This window comes from Periplaneta americana, chromosome 4 (genome assembly GCF_040183065.1).
Source record: "Periplaneta americana isolate PAMFEO1 chromosome 4, P.americana_PAMFEO1_priV1, whole genome shotgun sequence".
Taxonomy (NCBI): domain Eukaryota; kingdom Metazoa; phylum Arthropoda; class Insecta; order Blattodea; family Blattidae; genus Periplaneta; species Periplaneta americana.
In genome coordinates, this window is record NC_091120.1 from 167,219,125 (window position 1) to 167,241,207 (window position 22,083).

Consider the following 22,083-nt stretch of genomic DNA (forward strand, 5'->3'; position numbering starts at 1 on the left):
GAAAAATGCGCTTGCTTTGACATCACTGGTAGGCTATAGACTTTCGATTACCGGTAAACTTTTTCAATAATAAAATTTGTTACTATTTTGCAAATCAATTAGTCGAACGTTAGTAAGATGGATAGTAGCATGTGAGTAGAGGGGAAGGCCTATCAACCAAACTCAAATGGGGTAGCCTATAGAAGGAACGGTGAATGCGAGATAAGTCCGTGACAGAAGAAGAAATAGCTATCTCTTGCGATTTGGAGAATAACGAAGCAGTAGAAGAATCAATGTTCATACAGGGACATCATTTTATTTTTACTTCAATTTTTATTGTACCTGAGTTTTTGAATGTACTTCACTCCCACCCCTTCTACTAAGGAAGTTCCAACTCCACACAGAACCAAGACCGCAAATAGTAAGCAGTACTGAGTTACTGAGTATAGTACGTTCCAGAAATATGTTCGCGTTTTCCAGTGACGAAAGAGCTTTCAATATTGAATCATATTTTCGCACAGGTACTGTCCGTTTGCCTACGTCGCATCCCGATTTCCCCCACCTGCTTCTGCTCGCCCCTCTGTAAAAGCTGGGCTGTCTTAGCTCTTTTCTGAAAACATTAATTTCTGTTAGGAATTGGACGTTTACGTAATATTATACAGCTGTTTAATTTAACTTAAATAAAAGGGCCTCGTTAAGTAATTAACTGTCACGTGATTTCCTCCCTTTCTACAATCCTGCGGCATAACCACTTGGACGGACAGTAGATAGCATGTCTGAGTAATTTTATATTTTCGGGTCGGGCAGAAGTGAAGATTGAATTCACAGTACGTAGAGTAGGTACAGAATTATTTCAACATGAGTTACTAGTACGAAGGACGAAACTGGCATTTGGAATTAGATGCAATAGTCTATAGTGCGATAATATGCACAAAAGAACTGAAGCCTGTAACGAAATGAACGGCCACCATTTTCAAAGTTGTGTTTAAATATTCATATTATGATTATTTTTCAATTTAACTTCTTTCTCTATATTGTACGCTAATGTGCTGTAGACAGTACAATATACACCGCATAATGAACACGTTCGCATGGATAACTCACTTCGTGAGTAAAAACACTTATTCTTAATACAGTACTGTACTTTGATTAAAGAAAAACTTAATGAAAATTATCAAACTCAAAATCGCGATATTTCCTAGTTTACGTAAATGGATGAACTACTTTTCTTCCATCCTATACCTAGTAGAGTGATTTGTGTTTTACGCCAGTATCATCGAACTCCAGTCTTGGAGGGGGGAGCAAGCGGTGTTTCCGGTTCTCTAAAGGTATAGACAGGTTAATATTAAAAATGTGAGTAAAAATAAAGTGATGTCCCTGTACATACTTACTAGCCAGTAACGTTAGGTCGGATTGTGAGCAGCGCTTCTATACTTGCCGTGAAGAGACAAGATACTTGTTTAAAATCTAATTAACCGACCTTTCCAACGGACTACAGTTCTGATCACATCACCTCCTCCTAATGCTGACGTCAAAACTGAATGAGAGCTCTACGCTCCTGCTCTCTATGTGCTTCAATGGCGTGAATGCAGACATCTGTGCTTTTACGCCTGGAGTCAAAGCTCTGCCTAATTTAACTACAAATAACTATGCTCTTGAAGGGGTTGTTGGGGAGGAATTTCAGTTCGGAGTGTACAACGTGTGACCTCACCTTTGATCTTTTGTGACCTAGAGTTCCGCACTGCAAAAAGTTTCTTCGCAGATAGCGCTAGCATCCAAGTTGCAAGTGAAAAGTGATCACTAGCAGCGGGAATCGTTATTCATTTATTCGACTACACCAAGCACACTATACCTGCACTGTTAATTATACTGCAGTTGCTAACAGCCACATGTCATGGAATTCCAATTTCTGCGTGTGTATTTATGCGGATAGCACTTATTAACAGACTGTTAAGCTTTACATGAAAAAGTGACGGGGAATTTGAGGAAATCTCTAAAAATTGTGAGCAACATCTATACAGGAATTAGGATAATAGAATTAAGACAAATAAATACAATTTTCTGTAAGATTTGAGTGTGTCTAATGAATTAAATAAAATAAACTATGAATAACAGTCAACCAGTTAATAATAATTTACAAATGGCTTTTAAGGAACCCGGAGGTTCATCGCCGCCCTCACATAAGCCCGCCATCGATCCCTATCCTGTGCAAGATTAATTCAGTCTCTATAATCATATCTCACCTCCCTCAAATTCATTTTAATATTATCCTCCCATCTACGTCTCGGCCTTCCCAAAGGTCTTTTTCCCTCCGGCCTCTCAACTAGCACTCTATATGCATTTCTGGATTCGCCCATACGTTCTACATGCCCTGTCCATCTCAAACGTCTGGATTTAATGTTCCTAATTATGTCAGGTGAAGAATACAATGCGTGCAGTTCTGTGTTGTGTAACTTTCTCCATTCTCTGTAAGTTCATCCATCTTAGTCTCAAATATTTTCCTAAGAACCTTATTCTCAAACACCCTTAATCTCTGTTCCTCTCTCAAAGTGAGAGTACAAGTTTCACAACCATACATAACAACCGGTAATATAAGTGTTTTATAAATTCTAACTTCCAGATTTTTTGACAGCAGACTGGATGATAAAAGCTTCTCAACCGAAAATAACAGGCATTTCCCATATTTATTCTGTGTTTAATTTTCTACCGAGTATCATTTATATTTGTTACTGTTGCTCCCAGATATTTGAACTTCTCCACCTCTTCAAAACATAAATTTCCAATTTTTATATTTCCATTTCGTACAACATTCTCGTCACGAGACATAATCATATACTTTGTCTTTTCGGGATTTACTTACAAACCTATCTCTTTACTTGCTTCAAGTAAAATTCCCATATTTTCCCTAATCGTTTGTGGATTTTCTCCAAACATATTCACGTCATCCGCATAGACAAGCAGCTGATGTAACCCGTTCAATTCCAAACCCTCTCTGTTATCCTGGACATTCCTAATGACATACTCTAGAGTAAAGTTAAAAAAGTAAAGGTGATAGTGCATCTCCTTGCTTTCGCCCACGGTAGCGAATTTGTCTGCTGATCCGGAGTTGCGCTCGGGCGTGGGTTCGATTTCCGCTTGGGCTGATTATCTGATTGCGTTTTTTCCGAGGTTTTCCCCAACCACAACGCGAATTTCAGGTAATCTATGGCGAATCTTCGGCCTCATCTCGCGAAATACCATTTCTCTATCATCAATTCCTTGATCCTAAATAACCCAGTACTTGATACAACGTCTTTAAATAACCAAGTATAAAGAAACATGGTTGTCAGTCCCGTTCAATTCGACCATGCCTATAATTCGTATGACTTCTGTTATTTCCCCTACAGAAGGAAGTATCTGCTTAGGTATTGTCAGTCTTATCAAGTGGATCGGGGTATAGCTCCAGTTAGACGTAACTGTATCTACGTCATAATAGATGTATGTATGTATGTATGTATTTATTCACACTGCAATGGGTATATACCCGGTGGCAGTGGTTGATAGTCTTATTCATGCTGAACAATTAAAAAATGTCGTATTCATAAATCAAAGAAGTCCCAATTATCGACGACGTTTCGTTAAGATGTTCAGATATTTTCCACGTGTCATTTCTTTCGCTTCCTCCAAACCCAATTGATAGGCAACATCGTGTAACTTCTTCACTTCTGCGATCAATCCTGATGCTGTAAGGCTACCAAATTGGTGTAAAAGATTAATGTCATCAGAATCCAGTCCTTTTGTCCAAGGTTGTGGAGAGGCATTAGGAGCTGATGGATGTAGTAACATGATTGAAGCCGTTAAGCTAAAGGGAGGAATTTTATCTCCAAAAATATCCCTATATTTAATTAATTTTAATTATATTTCACTTTGTTTCTTTCAAAACGGCAAAATTTTCACAGAAGCTTAACAAATGTTATCAATTAACTACAAGCAAATTGATGCTACAATTTTCTATTCCTTTAAGAGTTGAAAATAACTGAGGCGCTCCCTGGAGTAGCAACTTAACGTACGTTACATCGTGTTTATGTGTCCTTCATATATTGAATCCTTAATAACAATAGTTTGTATAAATCTGAAGTCTGATTAATTAAATAAATAGCTAATCGGTGATTTATGCAATGGAGGGGGAAAGGAACTAGCCACCCTACTCTATATTCTCCTGGTCTAGTTTCCTCATAAGTGGTGCCATTTTGGTATCATTTATGAGGTTCGGACCTATATTCGGACAGTTGAGCAAACAACAACAATAAAAAATCTTCTTCCTACAAGCGCCTTCTAGAAACATTTGAATGTCATTCTCCACAATGCTGACATACCAAATCTAAAATATTTTGTGCGAGATCGTGCGTATTTGCTTGCTTTCCGCACAAAACCAATCCGCGGAAAGTCTCAAATTCCACATTCAGTATTCCCAACCTAACACACATAACAATTTCCCTCTTCTTACCGCTTAAGTGACATATTGATTTTACTGCTTTAGGCTTTTAACATATTATTTTTAGAGACCTTCAATATAGTAATAATTATAAATTGTAAACTTACCACTGCAATTTCACCTAAATTGCACTGTTAATTATTGTTTTTAAATATTTGCAAAAATTAAGTAAACTCTATAACTCCACTAAAGTTACTGCATTCGTGATGCAAGTAACATTAAGGAAGCCGTGAAAAAATCAACAAGATTCCAGACTCATCATAGACTGGGGGAAAAAAAAGACAGACGTATATCACGGCCTGCTGGAATATACTCGTAGTAAACACACAAAACATTTTAAAGCAACAATGTTGAAGATAGATATTTTTGTTTTGCAAATTTTCCGTCATTGAACAGAAACCAAGATGGAGATTTCATTGCAAATAATTAGAATTTCCTCTTTCAGGTATGTAATAAACGATCTTCGCACAAAATAATGTACGATACACGAGCGGTATGTTTTCTTTCAATTCTCGGAAATTAAAAAAGCTCAACTACGTTTCGCTTTTTCAAACTTTTCCTCGAACATGAAAACTTCAACATACCGCTCTTGTAACGCATATTACTATTATGCTCTCTCTGTATCTCAAATTCAAGAGTTTGTAGTCAAGCTCTTGTTCCAGAGAGCGCCTCAATGACTTAAACTGTAATAATTTCATATACAGGGTGGAAGTGAAATAAGCATGGAGATTGAAAGGGACAATAGGATATTCTGAAATGAATAGAAAACCTATATTACGTTTTGCGATTAAATGCACGGTAAATAAGAACATTAAGTTTGAAGTTTCAGCAGTCCGGCAACATCGCCGCTAACACAATCTTCTTGTGATACAGATGTAAGAGGTCAACGAACTCTGTGTCTCGCTGTTCTCTGGCGCTGTGTTGCAACCAACTCGCATTGTGCAGTGGCTTGAATTTAAAGGTTTTAAAAATTAAATTTACACGAAAACCGTCCACACTAATGAAATACGCCAGAGGAATAAATTATTCTTATTAGTTTTTCTACTCTCAATAGTTACCGAATAAGAGGTTGTTAATCATTTGGTAAAAAATGTTTTTTTTTTCTGAAAAAATTATTCCACTAATATTATAGTTTTTTGTTACATACAACATGAGCTATTCGCTCTGAAAATCTCCAAGACTATTTCACTTCCACCCTGTATACAAGCTAGAATGCATGCTTGTGTGTCTCCGTGAAAAATGAAATACAAAGCATACATAATGAAACATTGTCATGCCCACAGTTCGAGTCCCAGGATGTGCTGGTTCCCTGGCATAGGCCCCAACACCTGAGCACCCCGTCGCTGGAGCTCACCTCCACCACCACGACCACCTCTGAGGAGGACGGACCGCCTCCGTACCACGCCTACACCCAAACCTCAGACAGCGACTCCTGTAGATCGGCGCGGTGAGTATACACACTACTACAAAGGCGAAAACCGCTAAGCCAGCAGCATACTGCATCCGACAGGACGGTTTTGTCTCGGACCGTCCGATGTGACGATGATTACACGAGTTCTTATAAGACTGCAGAATACTGCTTCCGACTGCATCTTCAGCCAACTGAAAATACGATACAGTGGTTCCCTCCCACTTTGATTTTCAAAATAGTAAACCGGTAAAATTACCGGTACATACAAGAAATTAAATTTCCCGAGCTGTCTTTAAACACAATTGCTTGTGTTATGTTTATATTTCTTGTTGTCTCTTCCATCCCCCTCACAAACGCACAGCGAGCTATTCAGGGTACCTAGATTTACGTATTTGCCTCTCTCTAAACCAGTGGTTGTCAGCATGCGCTAAAATGTGCAATGGGTACGCAGTGCTGTCCCCCGTGCACTGTCGTGCAACAAGGAGAGATAGAGAGCATACCCGCTAGCAGCTACGCAGTGCGCCCTAGTGCACTGCGTTTTCCGCGGGTAAGAGAGACTAGCCCCAGCGTGCTCTGTGCTGACGACCCCTGCACTAGACAATAAATTTTGTGCGAGATCGTGCGTATTTGCTTGTTTTCCGCACAAAAGCAATACGCGGTAAGTGTGAAATACCACATTCAGTATTCCCAACGTAACACACATAACAATTTCCCTCTTCTTACCGCTTAAGAGACATATTCATTTTACTGCTTTAGGCTTTTAACATATTATTTTTAGAGACGTTTAACATAGTAGTAATTATAAATGGAAACTTACCACTGCAATTTCACCTAAATTCCACTGTTAATTATTGTTTTTAAATATTTGCAAAAATTAAGTAAACTCTACTACTTCACTAAAGTTATTGCATTCGTGATGCAAGAAACATTAAGGAAGCCGTGAAAAAATCAACAACATTCCAGATGTCGATGTTATTACTGCAATATGTTATATAAATAATATTGTTAAAATATTAAAATGAAAAATAAATCATTGCATAACCTTACCGTTTGTTTTAAGTTCGCATTTATAGACTGGGAGAAAAAAAAAGACAGACGTATATCACGGCCTGCTGCAATATAGTAAACACAGAAAACATTTTATAGCAACAATGTTGAAGAGAGATATTTTTGTTTTCCAAAACTGCCGTCATTGAACAGAAACCAAGATGGAGATTTCATTGCAACTAATTAGAAATTCCTCTTTCAGGTATGTAATAAACGATCTTCGCACAAAATAATGTACGATACACGAGCGGTATGTTTGTTTTCATGTTCTCGGAAATTAAAAAAGCTTAACTACGTTTCGCTTTTTCAATCTTTTCCTCGAACATGAAAACATCAACATACCGCTCTTGTAACGCATATTACTATTATAGCGTTGTCAGAGTGCATTACGTTTTGAAATTCCTTTGTTAATTGCAAGTGGGACAATATCCGAGAAAATATCAAACTTGCAGCTGAGCAGAGCGTAGGTTATGATGAAACTAAGAAAAAGAAACCATGATTTGATGAAAATTGTTCCATTGTAATGGATAGAAGGAAACAGGCAAAATTGAAATTCTTACAGGGTCCAATTGAGGAGAATAGAGATAATTATTTCAATGAAAGACGAGAAGCAAATCGTACACTTAGGAATAAAAAGAGAGATTACTTGAAGGAAAAACTGAATGAGGTAGAAACAAATAGTAAGAATAAAAACATTCGAGATTTATATAAGGGTATAAAGGAATTTAAAGACGGATATCAGACAAGGGTAAACGTGATCAAGGATGAGAATGGTGACTTGCTTGCAGACTCTCTTTCAATCCTGAACAGACGGAAAAACTATTTTGGGCAACTACTAAATATACATAGGCCAAATAGAAATAATCGGGACGAAATTGAAATACAAACTGCTGAGCCATTTATACCGGAACCCACACTTTCTGAAGTCGAAATTGCAATAGCAAATCTGAAAAAGTACAAGTCTCCAGATATTGAACAAATTCCAGCAGAATTAATACAAGAGGGTGGAAGTGCATTATCTAGCGAAATTTATAAACTTGTATTTGCAATTTGGGAAAAGGAAATTGTACCAGAACAATGAAAGGAGTCCATAATCGTACTTATTTTTAAGAAGGGGTACAAGACTAACTGTAGTAACTTTCGAGGAATATCACTTTTTTTGATGTCGTACAAAATTTTGTCGAATAACCTTTTAAGAAGATTAACTCCATATGTTGGGGATCATCAGTGTGGTTTTAGGCGTAATAGATCGACTATTGATCAGATTTTTTGTATTCGACAGATATTGGAGAAAAAATGGGAGTATAAGTGTACAGTACATCAATTATTCATAGATTTCAAAAAGGCTCGGTTAAGAGAGAAGTTTATATAATATTCTTATTGAATTTCATATTCCCAAGAAACTAGTTCGATTAATTAAAATGTGTCTCACAATCAGTGAAACATACAGCAGAGTCCGTATAGGCCAGTTTCTATCTGATGCTTTTCCAATACACTGCGGGCTAAAGCAGGGAGATGCACTATCACCTTTACTTTTTAACTTTGCTCTAGAATATGCCATTAGGAAAGTTCAGGATAACAGAGAGGGTTTGGAATTCAACGAGTTACATCAGCTGCTTGTCTATGCGGATGGCGTGAATATGTTAGGAGAAAATCCACAAACGATTAGGGAAAACGCGGAAATTCTGCTTGAAGCAAGTAAAGCGATAGGGTTAGAAGTAAATCCCGAAAAGACAAAGTATATGATTGTGTCTCGTGACCAGAATATTGTACGAAATGGAACTATAAAAACTGGAAATTTATCCTTCGAAGAGGTGAAAAAATTCAACTATCTTGGAGCAACAGTAACAAATATAAATGACACTCGGGAGGAAATTAAATGCAGAATAAATATGGGAAATGCGTGTTATTATTCGGTTGAGAAGTTTTTGTCATCTAGTCTGCTGTCAAAAAATCTGAAAGTTAGAATTTATAAAACAGTTATATTACCGGTTGTTCTGTATGGCTGTGAAACTTGGACTCTCACTTTGAGACAGGAACAGAGATTAAGGGTGTTTGAGAATAAGGTTCTCAGGAAATATTTGGGGCTAAGAGGGATGAAGTTACAGGAGAATGGAGAAAGTTACACAACGCAGAGCTGCATGCATTGTATTCTTCACACGACATAATTAGGAACATTAAATCCAGACGTTTGAGGTGGGCAGGACATGTAGCACGTATGGACGAATCCAAAAATGCATATGGAGTGTTAGTTGGGAGGCCGGAGGGAAAAAGACCTTTAGGGAGGCCGAGACGTAGATGGGAAGATAATATTAAAATGGATTTGAGGGTGGTGGGATATGATGGTAGAGATTGGATTAATCTTGAACAGGATAGGGACCAATGACGGGCTTATGTGAGGGCGGCAATGAACCTCCGGGTTCCTTAAAAGCCAGTAAGTAAGTAAGAACAAAAAGTTACATTTGTTCGGATCATATTTTTCCATATTTAAGGAACAAAACTAAAATTCTTTCAATAATTTATATCATAATACACTGCTGCCTTAAATTGACTGGACATATTGCAAATTAATTCAATAACATTCCCAGAGTACGCTATGAAACGTTTCATATAAAATATTTTTTTTTCTCGAAAAGAAAACAAAAACGTGCAAAACTGTATCACACTTTTTGTTTCAAAGATCTTAAGGAATAACCACCTGAAATTAATGACATCACTTACGGTTCATTCTGTATACAGACACACAAAAACACACCCACAACAAATCATCAATACACAATTAAATTTCGGAAAACACATCCTATTTCACTACACACTACCGAACACAAACACACCAAACACCAAGACCGTCGTCAGGAACGTTACACAAGACATGCTTGAACGTGTTCGGCGAGAATGTGATAACCGCCTGGATATCTGCCGTGTCATACATGGGACATACATAGAACCCTTTTAAGGTCAAACTTCAATATTTACATTCAATATTAGTTGGTATATAGTATTACACATTCCAATAATCCAATAATTTGTGGACACGGTGTATATGAAGAACAATTTTTATATAAGCTTACGAAAATGTGCTGAAAATATGTAGGCCTTTAAGCGTTACAAATCTTAAAGTACGCTTTCACAGCACTCCAATATTTCCTCTATACTTCGCATGCCGAGAAAGTAAGAAAAAAGGAACGAAAAATCCATTTCATTTTGCCAAGTACTTTAAAAGATTTCCAATGCCATCAGTATTATGACGGTAGCAGAGTATCTATCTTCTTCTACCGCAGGAATTCCAAGGGGAGAAATAAATGTTGTGTAAGAAATAGAGTCTGAAAACGACAAACGCAACTCTGTGGTATAGAATCCAGATGAAAACTACGTTTACAACATTATTCTCCCCTTCAAAAGAGGGTTTTGTTTGGAATGCCTCGGGCGCAGATTCTGTGAAAGCTTTGTCATCCACACGATTTCAATTGCTCGTCTTTTTTGCCCGTGGCGCAGAACGAGACGTATGGCCCGGATAGCTGTTGGCCGATATTGGAAACTGGAAGAACTGAGGGATTCAGAGCCGATACTGCGATGTTGCGTCCGATGGCTTCGGGCGGAGCGTTCGGTCCTAAGACTCGTTTGCTAGTCCAGCTGACGGCTTCTCAACGAACAGGCCAGACTTCGATTCTCCGAATATACTATGAGATTTTCAGTATAGAAAAGAAAGTGTGGAGAATCATTTTCTCTCAAATTTCGGTTTCTTCCATCGTTTCCATTTCCATCGTTGAAAGAGGTGTAGCCAGTGTTGCCACTTTTGATACAATTGTGGTGATACAATTTGATAAAATTTACTTTTTGGTTGAAAAAACTGGTATAATACATATAATATTTCAAATAATGTACTTAAATTAATAAAAAATGGTTTGATATAAATTATCTTTCTATCAATGAAAATAAAACCATAATTATTCCATTCTCATTATCTGAAAATCTAACAAATGTATGACTGTGATTTTCCCTACAACTACAATCCCTTACTCTAACACTTTCCACATCTCTGATCGCACCCACACGTAGTTCTACGTAAAGATATGTAGCATAGTAAAGCTATGATCCTGTCGACAAATGATTGTACCCACACGTAGTTCTACCCTAGATAATTTATGTAACAGAATACTTATCCCTATGTTAAAATCGGCAGCACTTTAAAGAGAACCGCCAGGATCGCCACCCGTCCGCCGTAAACGAACACGAGATGGCAGTACAGTCGCTAATGCAATTCAAATTGGAGTTATGACGTGACACCTTATGTAACAACTAGATGACAGCATAGTAAACCTGACAAAAGTTGTTACCTTCAAAGCCTATGAAGCCGAGCAATCTGGGTATATATTATCTAGGGTTCTATGTGAAAATATGCAGCATAGCAAAACTATGCACCTGTCGGCAAATAAACTAACCCACGTAGTTCTACGTAAAGATATGCAGCATAGTAAAGCTATGCACCTGTCGACAAATGATCACATCCACACGTAGTTCTGCGTAAAGATATGCAGCATAGTAAAGCTATGCACTTGTCGACAAATAATCACATCCATACGTAGTTCTGCGTAAAGATATGCAGCATAGTAAAGCTATACACTTGTCGACAAATGATCACATCCACACGTAGTTCTGCGTAAAGATATGCAGCATAGTAAAGCTATGCACCTGTCGACAAGTGATCACATCCACACGTAGTTCTGCATAAAGTTATGCAGCATAGTGAAGCTATACACCTGTCGACAAATGATCACATCCACACGTAATTCTGCGTAAAGATATGCAGCATAGTAAAGCTATACACCTGTCGACAAATGATCACATCCACACGTAGTTCTGCGTAAAGATATGCAGCATAGTGAAGCTATGCACCTGTCGACAAGTGATCACAGCCACACGTAGTTCTGCGTAAAGATATGCAGCATAGTAAAGCTATGCACCTGTCGACAAATGATCACATCCACACGTAGTTCTACGTAAAGATATGCAGCATAGTAAAGCTATGCACCTGTCGACAAATGATCACATCCACACGTAGTTCTACGTAAAGATATGCAGCATAGTAAAGCTATGCACCTGTCGACAAATGATCACATCCACACGTAGTTCTACGTAAAGATATGCAGCATAGTAAAGCTATGCACCTGTCGACAAATGATCACATCCACACGTAGTTCTACGTAAAGATATGCCGCATAGTAAAGCTAAGCACCTGTAGACGTTTTTGCATATCGGTCAATACGAAACCTCTCTATTTAATTGTTCTGGGCTTTACATTAATTTCTATAGGCTACTGTCTCATTTATCAACTTCTACCGAGTTTGAAACTTAAATTTCGGCTGTAATGGCAGTTACTCGACCACTAAGAATGATTCCATTTCACGACAGCATGACTGGTGGTAACTATACAATCCAATCCTTTCTGCAGACCCGGTGCCGGGCAGAGGAAGCGAGGCCGCAGTAGGCACAAGGGCCGGTCCATCGACCCTGCGCGACCCTGCAGCAGCTCCCAGAGCAGCTCCAGTTTGTCCAGCCCCAACGAGACCTGCTACAGCTTCGTCAGACGGGCTCTGCAGGTAACGAATCTACGGTTATGATTTGCTCTCTAAGCCACTGAAATTGGTATGGTAAGAATCACGGGTATATGGTGGGAGAAGCCAATGCGCGTATAGGTCACTGATATGGGTTCACTTGGATGAGAAATGTCTCGCTAATATTAGTAATATTCACCTATTTTTATTTCGGAGCAAGACAAAAAGTAAAAATTTGTTGTTCAGTATAATTGGTATACATTCAATAAATCACTCATCACACATTATACGCAAAAGAAAAGTCAGTGGAAGTAACGGTTCGATTAGCGTTTTTAGCATTCGATATTCGATAAGCATTAAATGTTACCAAATTAAAAATTTAATAAAAAAATTTAAACAATTTGTTACTACTGATGTGATTTTAGTCACTTCGTATTATATTTTTGGTCCAGGGAAAATATATTTTACTATTACTGCCGTTATTTCCATTTTGAAGTAGGCTACAAGTCAACCATATAAAACTGATTGTTAATTTAGAAGTTGTTTTATGTCGATTAGAACAACAATACATATCGATAGTAGCATTCATACCATTCAACCAATAAGGAGATTAGTCCATATAATGCATCTGTGCCAAGATAAAATGGTCATTAATGATACAATACATACGTTAGGTATATTAAATTTATTTCACCCTCAATCATATTCACAATCCTTATAAATGAGAACCATTTCCTTAAAAATCTAAAATCGCCCTGGCAGAGATGGTATAGCGCTGGCCTTCTGTGCCCGAGGTTGCGGGTTTGATCCGGCCCAGGTCTACGACATTTAAGTGTGCTTAAATGCGACAGGCTCATGTTATTGGATTTAGTGGTATGTATGTATGTATTTATTAACACTACAATTGGGTATACACCCGATGGTAGTGATATATAATATACAATAATTACAATTACATGAAATAAAATAAAATAAACGTAAATCTATAAATAGTAGATGCAATAAACCTAGGGCTATAAATAAAAACTATTCTATAATAATGCCTACGATAAGCAAAAGTAAATGTAACTTATAAGTACTTCTATTTCACCCAACTACTACCAATTTAAGTAATTACATATCACCTTAATTAATTACATACGAACTTAATTACATATCATCTTAATTAATTACATATCACCTTAATTTATTTACATATCAACTAAATTACATATCATCTTAATTAATTACATATCAACTTAATTAATTATATATCAAGTCGACCTGGTTGGCGAGTTGGTATAGCGCTGGCCTTCTATGCCCAAGGTTGCGGGTTCGATCCCGGGCCAGGTCGATGGCACTTAAGTGTGCTTAAATGTGACAGGCTCATGTCAGTAGATTTACTGGCATGTAAAAGAACTTCTGCGGGACAAAATTCCGGCACATCCGGCGACGCTGATATAACCTCTGCAGTTGCGACCGTCGTTAAATAAAACATAACATTTAACATTTATATCAACTCAATTAATTACATGACACAACTTAAATAATTACACTGCACCTCCAATTAAATTTTCAGTCTAATCTTCTCAACCTTTCCTTAAATGTACAGTAGAACCCCGTTTATCCGTCACCCTATTAACCGATTGGCGGATTATCCGACTTTGTGTCCTTTTTTTTCTATATATGAAGTACTGTACATTATATTAGCACGCTATTTTTTCTAGAGAGGGTTATTACAAGACTTTACCCTTACACAGTACGGTCTACTGTTGGAGTTGTCTTACTGTATTCATATTCATATTTATTGTCATCATACGGCTTTCAGGTAGTGGTTTCCCTCACATTTCTGCGTCTTACTGTATAAATTCTATGTAACTTGACTTCCTTACTTTAAAAAAAAATCGTGTTGTTTTAAGTATTAAAAAATTACAAATAACTAAGTGGTTTGGAGAACGAAAACTGTGGCTCAACTTAGAATACGAGATTTTAGTCATAAGTGTGTTCAATTTAATAAAAATCAAGGATAAAGTGTATAAAGTATGTAAATATACGACACGAGAGCTCCACTATTCCTATCTTTCCACTGACAGCCATTACAAGGAGTTTCTTTGTCCCTTAAAAACCTGTTGTTAATAACCAGACTTAAATCAATGAACTTCTGGTACACTACCTAGCGTGTTCAATACAAGGCCATGGAGGAAATTACGAAAGCGTAAGCATTATTCATTATATGTATGAAACTATTTTATGGTACGGATTATTCGATTTTTTCGATTAACCGTTCAGTTCAACCCCTTCATTACCACGGATAATAGAGGTTCTACTGTATTGATTTTAAGAGAACCACCCTGAAAGATTGCCGCAGGTAAGCTGTTCCAGTCTACAACAAAGGAAAATTTTGCCACGTCCGTTCTTTGTTTTCTACATTTACATATGTAAAAGAACGCCTGAGGGGAAAAATTCCGGCACACCGGCGACGCTGATATAACCTCTGCAGTTACGAGCGTCGTTAAATGAATCATATTTTATTACTTTTATATTTAAAAATCTAAACATCACAGTAACAGACAACCAAGAGCATAACTGTTTCACGCAATTACAGGGATCCTACGAATTCCCTGTCACTTCTTTTCAGCATAGACCGCGCTATACGACCTTTATAAATCTGGCGGTCAATATCGTTTGCACTCTAACGAAGCGCACTTCATCGGACCACTAGTTAAGTAACAGTGAATATCCCTGATGACTAAGAGTTTGCTCTCAGTTTGTTGAGGTGCAAGTGACGTCAAGTTGGTGGGCCCAGGTGTCCGAGGTGTTTATAATCTCTCCCGTAACGGCACGTAAGATATTTGCACCTGCATCTTATAGAGCAGTCTCGTCCCGTTTCCAACTGATCACACACCAAAACAGTGCGCTGGTGTAATTGCAACTAAAGTGCCCCAAGACCACGGCTCGACCACACTCAGTCTGACACTCTACGATAATTATGCGTTACCATGACAACCCCCACAGACTTCAGGTGATACAAATATTGCTTATAAGCTACATACAGTACGTTGTCATGGTTGGTTTACAAGCAACGTAGGCTAGGAGATCGAATAAAATAGGTTAATCTACGTAAAGATTAATTTTTGGTCCTAAAGAATATAACTGTTAAGATAACAATGATTATTAGAGGAGAAAACTTCGCTCCGGTGCCGGGGATCGAACCCGAGACCTTGGTTCTACGTACCAAGTGCTTCTAACCACTGAGCTACTCCGAAGTTCAAATCCACAGCACCAGATCCAATCCCCCTCTCTAATGTTTTCCCTTTGTGTCATAACTCCAAGTTCGACATACATGTTGACATAAATATATTAAGTCAACTGCCATTATACAAGGAGCGCACTCAATGAGTGACTTGGAGGCCGGGATTCCGTAGTAATATGGACTGTTGGGCGAAGAATCTACGTAAATATTAATTTTTGGTCCTACAGAATATATTTGTGCTGTAATAATCAAAATATATCAAGATAACAAGCAAACATTGTCATGAGGGCAGATAAGAAAGCTTATTTTTTTCTTCCACCATGTTAATAATGTCAAAACAAATGCTTACACAAATTTTGGCCACTCGAGCGCAATTACGACAGCAGTAATAAAATAAGTTCCCTGGGGCCGTTTACAGAAGAAAAACACAATTTAATGGAAACAATTATTGGAACAGATACACCAATTGTTGAGCTATTTTTCAACATATTCCCCACAGGAATTGAGACATTTGTCATAGCTTGGAATCAATTTTATATCCCTGTGTCGTAGAAGTCTGCCGTTTGGGATCGGAACAAGTGTGTGACAGCCGTCTGCATCTCTCTGTCGATTCCATGGCATGACAAATGTCTCAAATCCAATGAGGAATACAGTAGGCCTATGTTCAAAAATATCTCAACAATTGCTGTGTGTGTTCCAATACATTTTTCCAATGAAATTGTTTTCTTTCTGTAAACGTTCCCAAGAAAAATTATTTTTTACGACCATCGTAATTGCGTTCGAGTGCCAAAATTTGTATAAGCACTTGTTTTGACATTATTAATATGGTGGAAGGAAAAAAATTAACATTTTTATCTGCTCCCAAAAAAGAATGTTTGCTTGTAGGCCTAAGTCCCGAGAAGCCTCGCAAAGAAGCACACCTGTGTAACTTTTAGTAGGTCTATATTCTCTCTTATTTTCTCTCTGATTGATTCACTGATTAAAGCAACAACCTTCAAAATCAACCCAGTGTTAACTTTGATCTGAATCTCAAATTAACTCTCGACCTTGAACTAAACCAAAACTTAAAAGTCAATCTGAATCTGAATTTCTATCTAGAGATCCGTTACTTCTGTTCATTCGGTACAGATATAGTCCAAGCTCACACAAGTTAAGTTTCTGTACCAACTTCCTAGCTCTGGTGGCAACTCAGCTATAAGAATTAATTTGGTGTTGCAGAAATTAGCCGGGGGAAAGCGCGGCGGGTCGGGGCACCGGCCCTGGTTCCTGGACTCGTGGAGCTCGTGCACCAAGGAGCCCCCGCCGCCACACCGCTACGACCCCGAGGGCTGCGAGGACGGCGAGGGCGACGGCGAGGACATCCAGGACCTGCCCATCGAGCTGCGGCGGCTGGAGGAGGAGCAGCACGACCCGCCGCAGCGCCACGACGCCGCCGTCATCCTCAACCACAAGTCCAAGAGCCTGTCCGACATCCTGACGGTGGGGCAGCGCACCATGGTGCGCTCCAGGTCCAGCGTGCCCAGCCTGGGCCTGGCCACGGAGCCCTGCGCAGCGCCCACCCCCGCCGCCCCGACGCCCGCGGCGCCGGCGCCCGCCTCCAAGCCCAAGCTGGTCAAGCAGAAGAAGTCGCTGTGCGAGGAGGACGCCGAGGAGGAGGGGGACATGCGGGACCTGGTGAAGGCGCTGCCGGAGTTCAAGGTGTCGGGGCCCGCGCGGCGCCACGGCTCCGTGTTCAAGCAGAGCTCCATGAACGAGGAGCTCATGTCGGCGGAGCGCCTGCGAGAGAAGGAGCGCGTGCGCCAGAACATCCAGAAGCAGGCGTCGCTCAACGAGGAGCTCATCTACCGGCGGCACCGCACGCTGGACTCGCTGCGCGACACTTTCTTCTCCACGTCCACGGCCAAGCGTCTGCAGCTGCTCAAGAACAAGCTCAAGAGCTCCACGACGGGCATCGAGAAGGTGGCGGGCACCTCCTTCAAGAACGGCTTCGTCCGGATCCTCCAGGGCTGGAAGGGCGGCGAGGCATCCCCCGGCGCCCGCCCCGTCCCCGAGACGCCGGCGCCGCCCTGCACTCCGCCCCCGGACAGCAAGAAGCCTTCCAACAACCACTTCGACAATAACAAGAAGGACGCCGTGGCGGGCCGCGCGGGGGGCGAGCGCCGGCACTCGCGCGAGGACGGCTCCGACTCGTCCAAGGACAGCAGCCTGCAGAGCGACACCAGCGTCGACTCCGAGGACAGCTTCGCCTCCGTCATTTTTGTGCCAAAACCCGACCCCGCCGCGGGGGCGTCCTCACCGCCCAAGTCCCCGCAGCCCACCTCGCCCAAGGTGAAGCAGCTCTCGCCCCCGGCGCCGCCCCCCAGGTCGCCCCTTGCGGAGGAGACGCCTCTGGAGGAGGAAGAAGAGGAGGCGGAGGCCGAGGGCAAAGAAGAGGACCAGAAGCTGCCGCCCGAGGAGGCGGAGCCCCCGGCGGCCGAGTCGCGGCACAGCGAGCGCCTGCGCCAGATACAGGAGCTGCTGCGCTCCAGGGCCGGGCCCGTCACGGGCCGGATATCAGGTCTGTCTATACCCGGCTGTATCACTATCACGCAGGAATACGCATAATTTTCTCATCATATAGATTCTCATCCAGTAAGTTAGGAAAGTAAATATTCATAACATTATCTACGCATTGCAATATGAAGTTCCATAAAACTGTTTAGATGTTTATCTTGGAATAAAACAGTGTAGTAATAATAATAATAATAATAATAATAATAATAATAATAATAATAATAATAATAATAATAATAATAGGTAAAAGGTAAAGGTATCCCCGTAACATGCCATGAAGGCACTTGGGGGGCATGGAGGTAGAGCCCCATGCTTTCCATGACCTCGGCACTAGAATGAGGTGGTGTGGTCGGCACCACGCTCTGGTCGCCTTTTATCCCCGGTACTCAATTTTATAGGAGGCTGAGTGAACCTCGGGGCCGTTCTGAAAGAGTTTGGCAACGAGAAAAAATCCTGTCACCACCTGGGATCGAACCCCGGACCTTCCAGTCCGTAGCCAGCTGCTCTACCAACTGAGCTACCCGACCGCCCAATAATAATAATAATAATAATAATAATAATAATAATAATAATAATAATAATAATAATAATAATAATAATAATAATAATATAGGATAAGCATCACAGTCACTTAAACTAATTTTGACAGATAAGAAGAGAAGTTTCATAGTAGAGAGCCTGGAGAAATCGTTAGTTGTTTTTTGCCATAATAATAACGTGAATGGCAGAGAAAGTTTGAAAACCTGGAAAGTTAGAAAATTAAAAACGTACTTATTACTTACTCGCTTTTAAGGAACCCGGAGGTTCATTGCCGCCCTTACATAAGCCCGCCATTGGTCCCTAGCCTGAGCAAGATTAATCCAGTCTCTATCATCATATCCCACCTCCCTCAAATCCATTATATGGTCGTCTTTCTCTTCTGTAGGGGCGTGAGCATTTATAACTACGATATCGCACCATCTACCCTTAAGTACTAAATACGATGACTTGTCACTGATAAATTCGACCTTTTTTACTGCTGATTTTATTCTTTTATGTACAAAGAATCCTGTTCCTAATTGGTGATTAATGTTTCCTTTCCCATAATACAACAAGTAATCGCCTATTTGTGATATGCCATTCCCATCTAACCTAACCTCTTGTACTCCCACGAAGTCTGTTCTATATCTAGCTAGTTCTTTTGCTACTAATGTTATCCCTCCTGTTCTATAAAGACTAGTTACGTTCCATGTACCAAATCTTATAACCTTATTCCTTTGCTGTGGTCGTGCCGGAGAATCAGTCCCATTCCGAGGCTTATTGTTAGGTTTCGTAACAAGCTGTTTTTTTACGGTGATGGGTTGTTAACCCTTCGCCCAACCCCCAAGTTGGAGTACCACCCCTTATCGGCTGTCCACGACTGCTTATTCAATATATTTGCAGCTACCCTCCATATCTGGAGGCCGTCTCCTCTATCCGCAACCCCGAGGACGCGCCATGCCGTGGTGATAGGGACCCATAATACATGGAAACGTATTAATTTTAATGTGTGTATGTGTAAAATGACTAATTAATATGTTTATAAAAAAATAGATTTAATAAAAATGATGGCTTGATGACAATAAAATTATTACTTTAAATTATTATTTTCATTTATATCATAGTATCTATTAAACCAAATAAACCTCTAAAGTATATTTTTACTGCATATATTTCAATTTTTAGCGCATATTTCAACAATTTTTACTGCGTAGATGCACGCATATTTTCAGGTTTTTTACTTCATAAAGTTCTGTGGTCTAATTATTATTAATTATTAATTATTACGATTATTAATTCTACATTATACAGGATCCGACATTTGGTTCTGACGAGTTTCAACATGCTGTTGTAAAGGGACTAAAAGGTTTAAAAATTAAAAAATATCACAGTATGTAGCTTGAATAATGCAATTTATTAGAATGTCTTCATTTTTTAAAAATTACACATTTCAAGTGATCCCCTTGGTATTTTATGACCTGTTGTAATCTTACACGAAAATTATTCTTGACACTTTGCAATAAACCTGAAGTTTCGTTGATTTCTCGCACTTCAGCCTGTATCCTGTTCTTCAGATCCTGGATAGAGTGCGGTCTGGTTTGAAACACTTTCGCTTTGAGGGTAACCGTATGGTGTGTTGTTTGTGCTGCAGTCATAATTGGTCCCTATTTTTTCGGAGATGGAAATGAGAGAGCTGTTACGGTGAATGGTGAACGGTATCGACAGAAGTTACAGACATTTAGAGGCGCACTAAACAGAGATGACATGTGGTTTCAACAAGATGAGGCTACGGCCCATACTGCCAGGGACACACTGCTATTGTTGAGAAATTTCTTCCCAGGACGCATAAGGTTCGTTCCAACAAGCGGTTCATGGATCAGTTCATGTACGGTTCCTGTACGATCTTATGCGTATGCGCTAGTTGAGCATCTGCTATGGGATTGAAACTAGACTGGACGTGTTGGAACGCTTTCGCGGATCGTTATGTACTAAATCCAGAGATGCTATAACCGTGATCATCTTTGCTAAGAACGGGATGCTTATTATTATCATTTCGCAGCTAATTCTAATTGCAGAAAATAGAATTTCGATCATTTTCTATTAAAAGATGACAAAAAGTATGGAAGGCAAGAATTCCTCTAATTTAATGTCGTGTACTGGGGGACTCTCATCTAAAAATAGTTTTTTATTATTATTAATTTATGTACGTTATTTATTATACTTTTAATCAAAGCTGCATGTTGAAATTGTAATTAACTATTTCAATACCCAAATAATTTCCATTCCCTTTCTTTTTGGCGAAAATTTAAATTAAATCTCTAGTTTTATTATTCGTCTGCACTGTAACTTTTCATCTTAACCTCATTGATGTGAGCAGTCGAGCACGTCTTTCTTCATTATCCAGGAGACGTTGGTGAGCTTATGCGCATGCGCGTCTTGCGTACTCTGTACATGCCTCAATCCGCGGACTATTTCTGACCGTTCCGAACCCGTGTCAAAAGTTTGTTGGAACGCCCGACTGCAGTACATGTTTCCGGTTTAGGACTGGTTCGGATTGTGTTGGAACGCTTTTTCTGCACTGCGCATGCTCACGATGGTTACGGACGGTTCCTGATTGTTGTTGGAACGAACCTATAATTTCTCGGTTTGGAGATATCAATTGGCCGGCTCGATCCCCAGACCTAACAGCTCCTGACTTCTTTTTGTGGAGACGCTCTATCCAGGATCTGAAGAGCAGGATACAGGCTGAAGTGCAAGAAATCAACGAAACCCCAGGTTTATTGTAAAGTGTCATGAACAATTTTCGTGTAAGATTACAACAGGTCATAAGATATTAAGGGGATCACTTGAAATGTGTAATTTTAAAAAAATGAAGACATTCCATGAAATTGCATTATTCAAGCTACATACTATGTTATTTTTTAATTTTTAAACCTTATAGTCCCTTTACAACAGCATGTTGAAACTCGTCAGAACCAAATGCCGGACCCTGTATAACAGGCATGTCAATTGATCCCCATAGGAGCAAGCGCGCGCTTTAGAGCTCAGGAGAGCCTGAGCGCCTTACAGCGGAAAGGAAAGAGACAGACGAAAGAGGTAATGTTTGCCGCTTGGTCGAGCTATATTTAGGGATGGCCAGCACTGATTCAATAGATAAAGGGAAGAGAAATTTTCAGATATAGCCGTATTTATTTAGTAGCCTTACAGAATGTTTTCGTAAATCTAATATACCGTATATACGTATTACTGAAGATAGTATATTGAAAATTTTGAAAATATTCGCATGGAAATTGTTTGTAAGGAAATGAATTAA

General features: G+C 39.6%; 1 protein-coding gene across 1 annotated transcript in view; it reads left to right on the forward strand.

Annotated features, from left to right (window-relative positions):
* Positions 1 to 22,083, forward strand: part of LOC138698969 (uncharacterized) — a 109,368-nt gene that overhangs the window by 71,998 nt on the left and 15,287 nt on the right. Inside the window, exons 5-8 of the mRNA XM_069825156.1 lie at positions 5,737 to 5,900; positions 12,439 to 12,511; positions 16,917 to 18,255; positions 20,422 to 20,655. Of these exons, the coding sequence (XP_069681257.1) occupies positions 5,737 to 5,900; positions 12,439 to 12,511; positions 16,917 to 18,255; positions 20,422 to 20,655 (1,810 nt within the window). The remainder of the gene's footprint in view (positions 1 to 5,736; positions 5,901 to 12,438; positions 12,512 to 16,916; positions 18,256 to 20,421; positions 20,656 to 22,083) is intronic.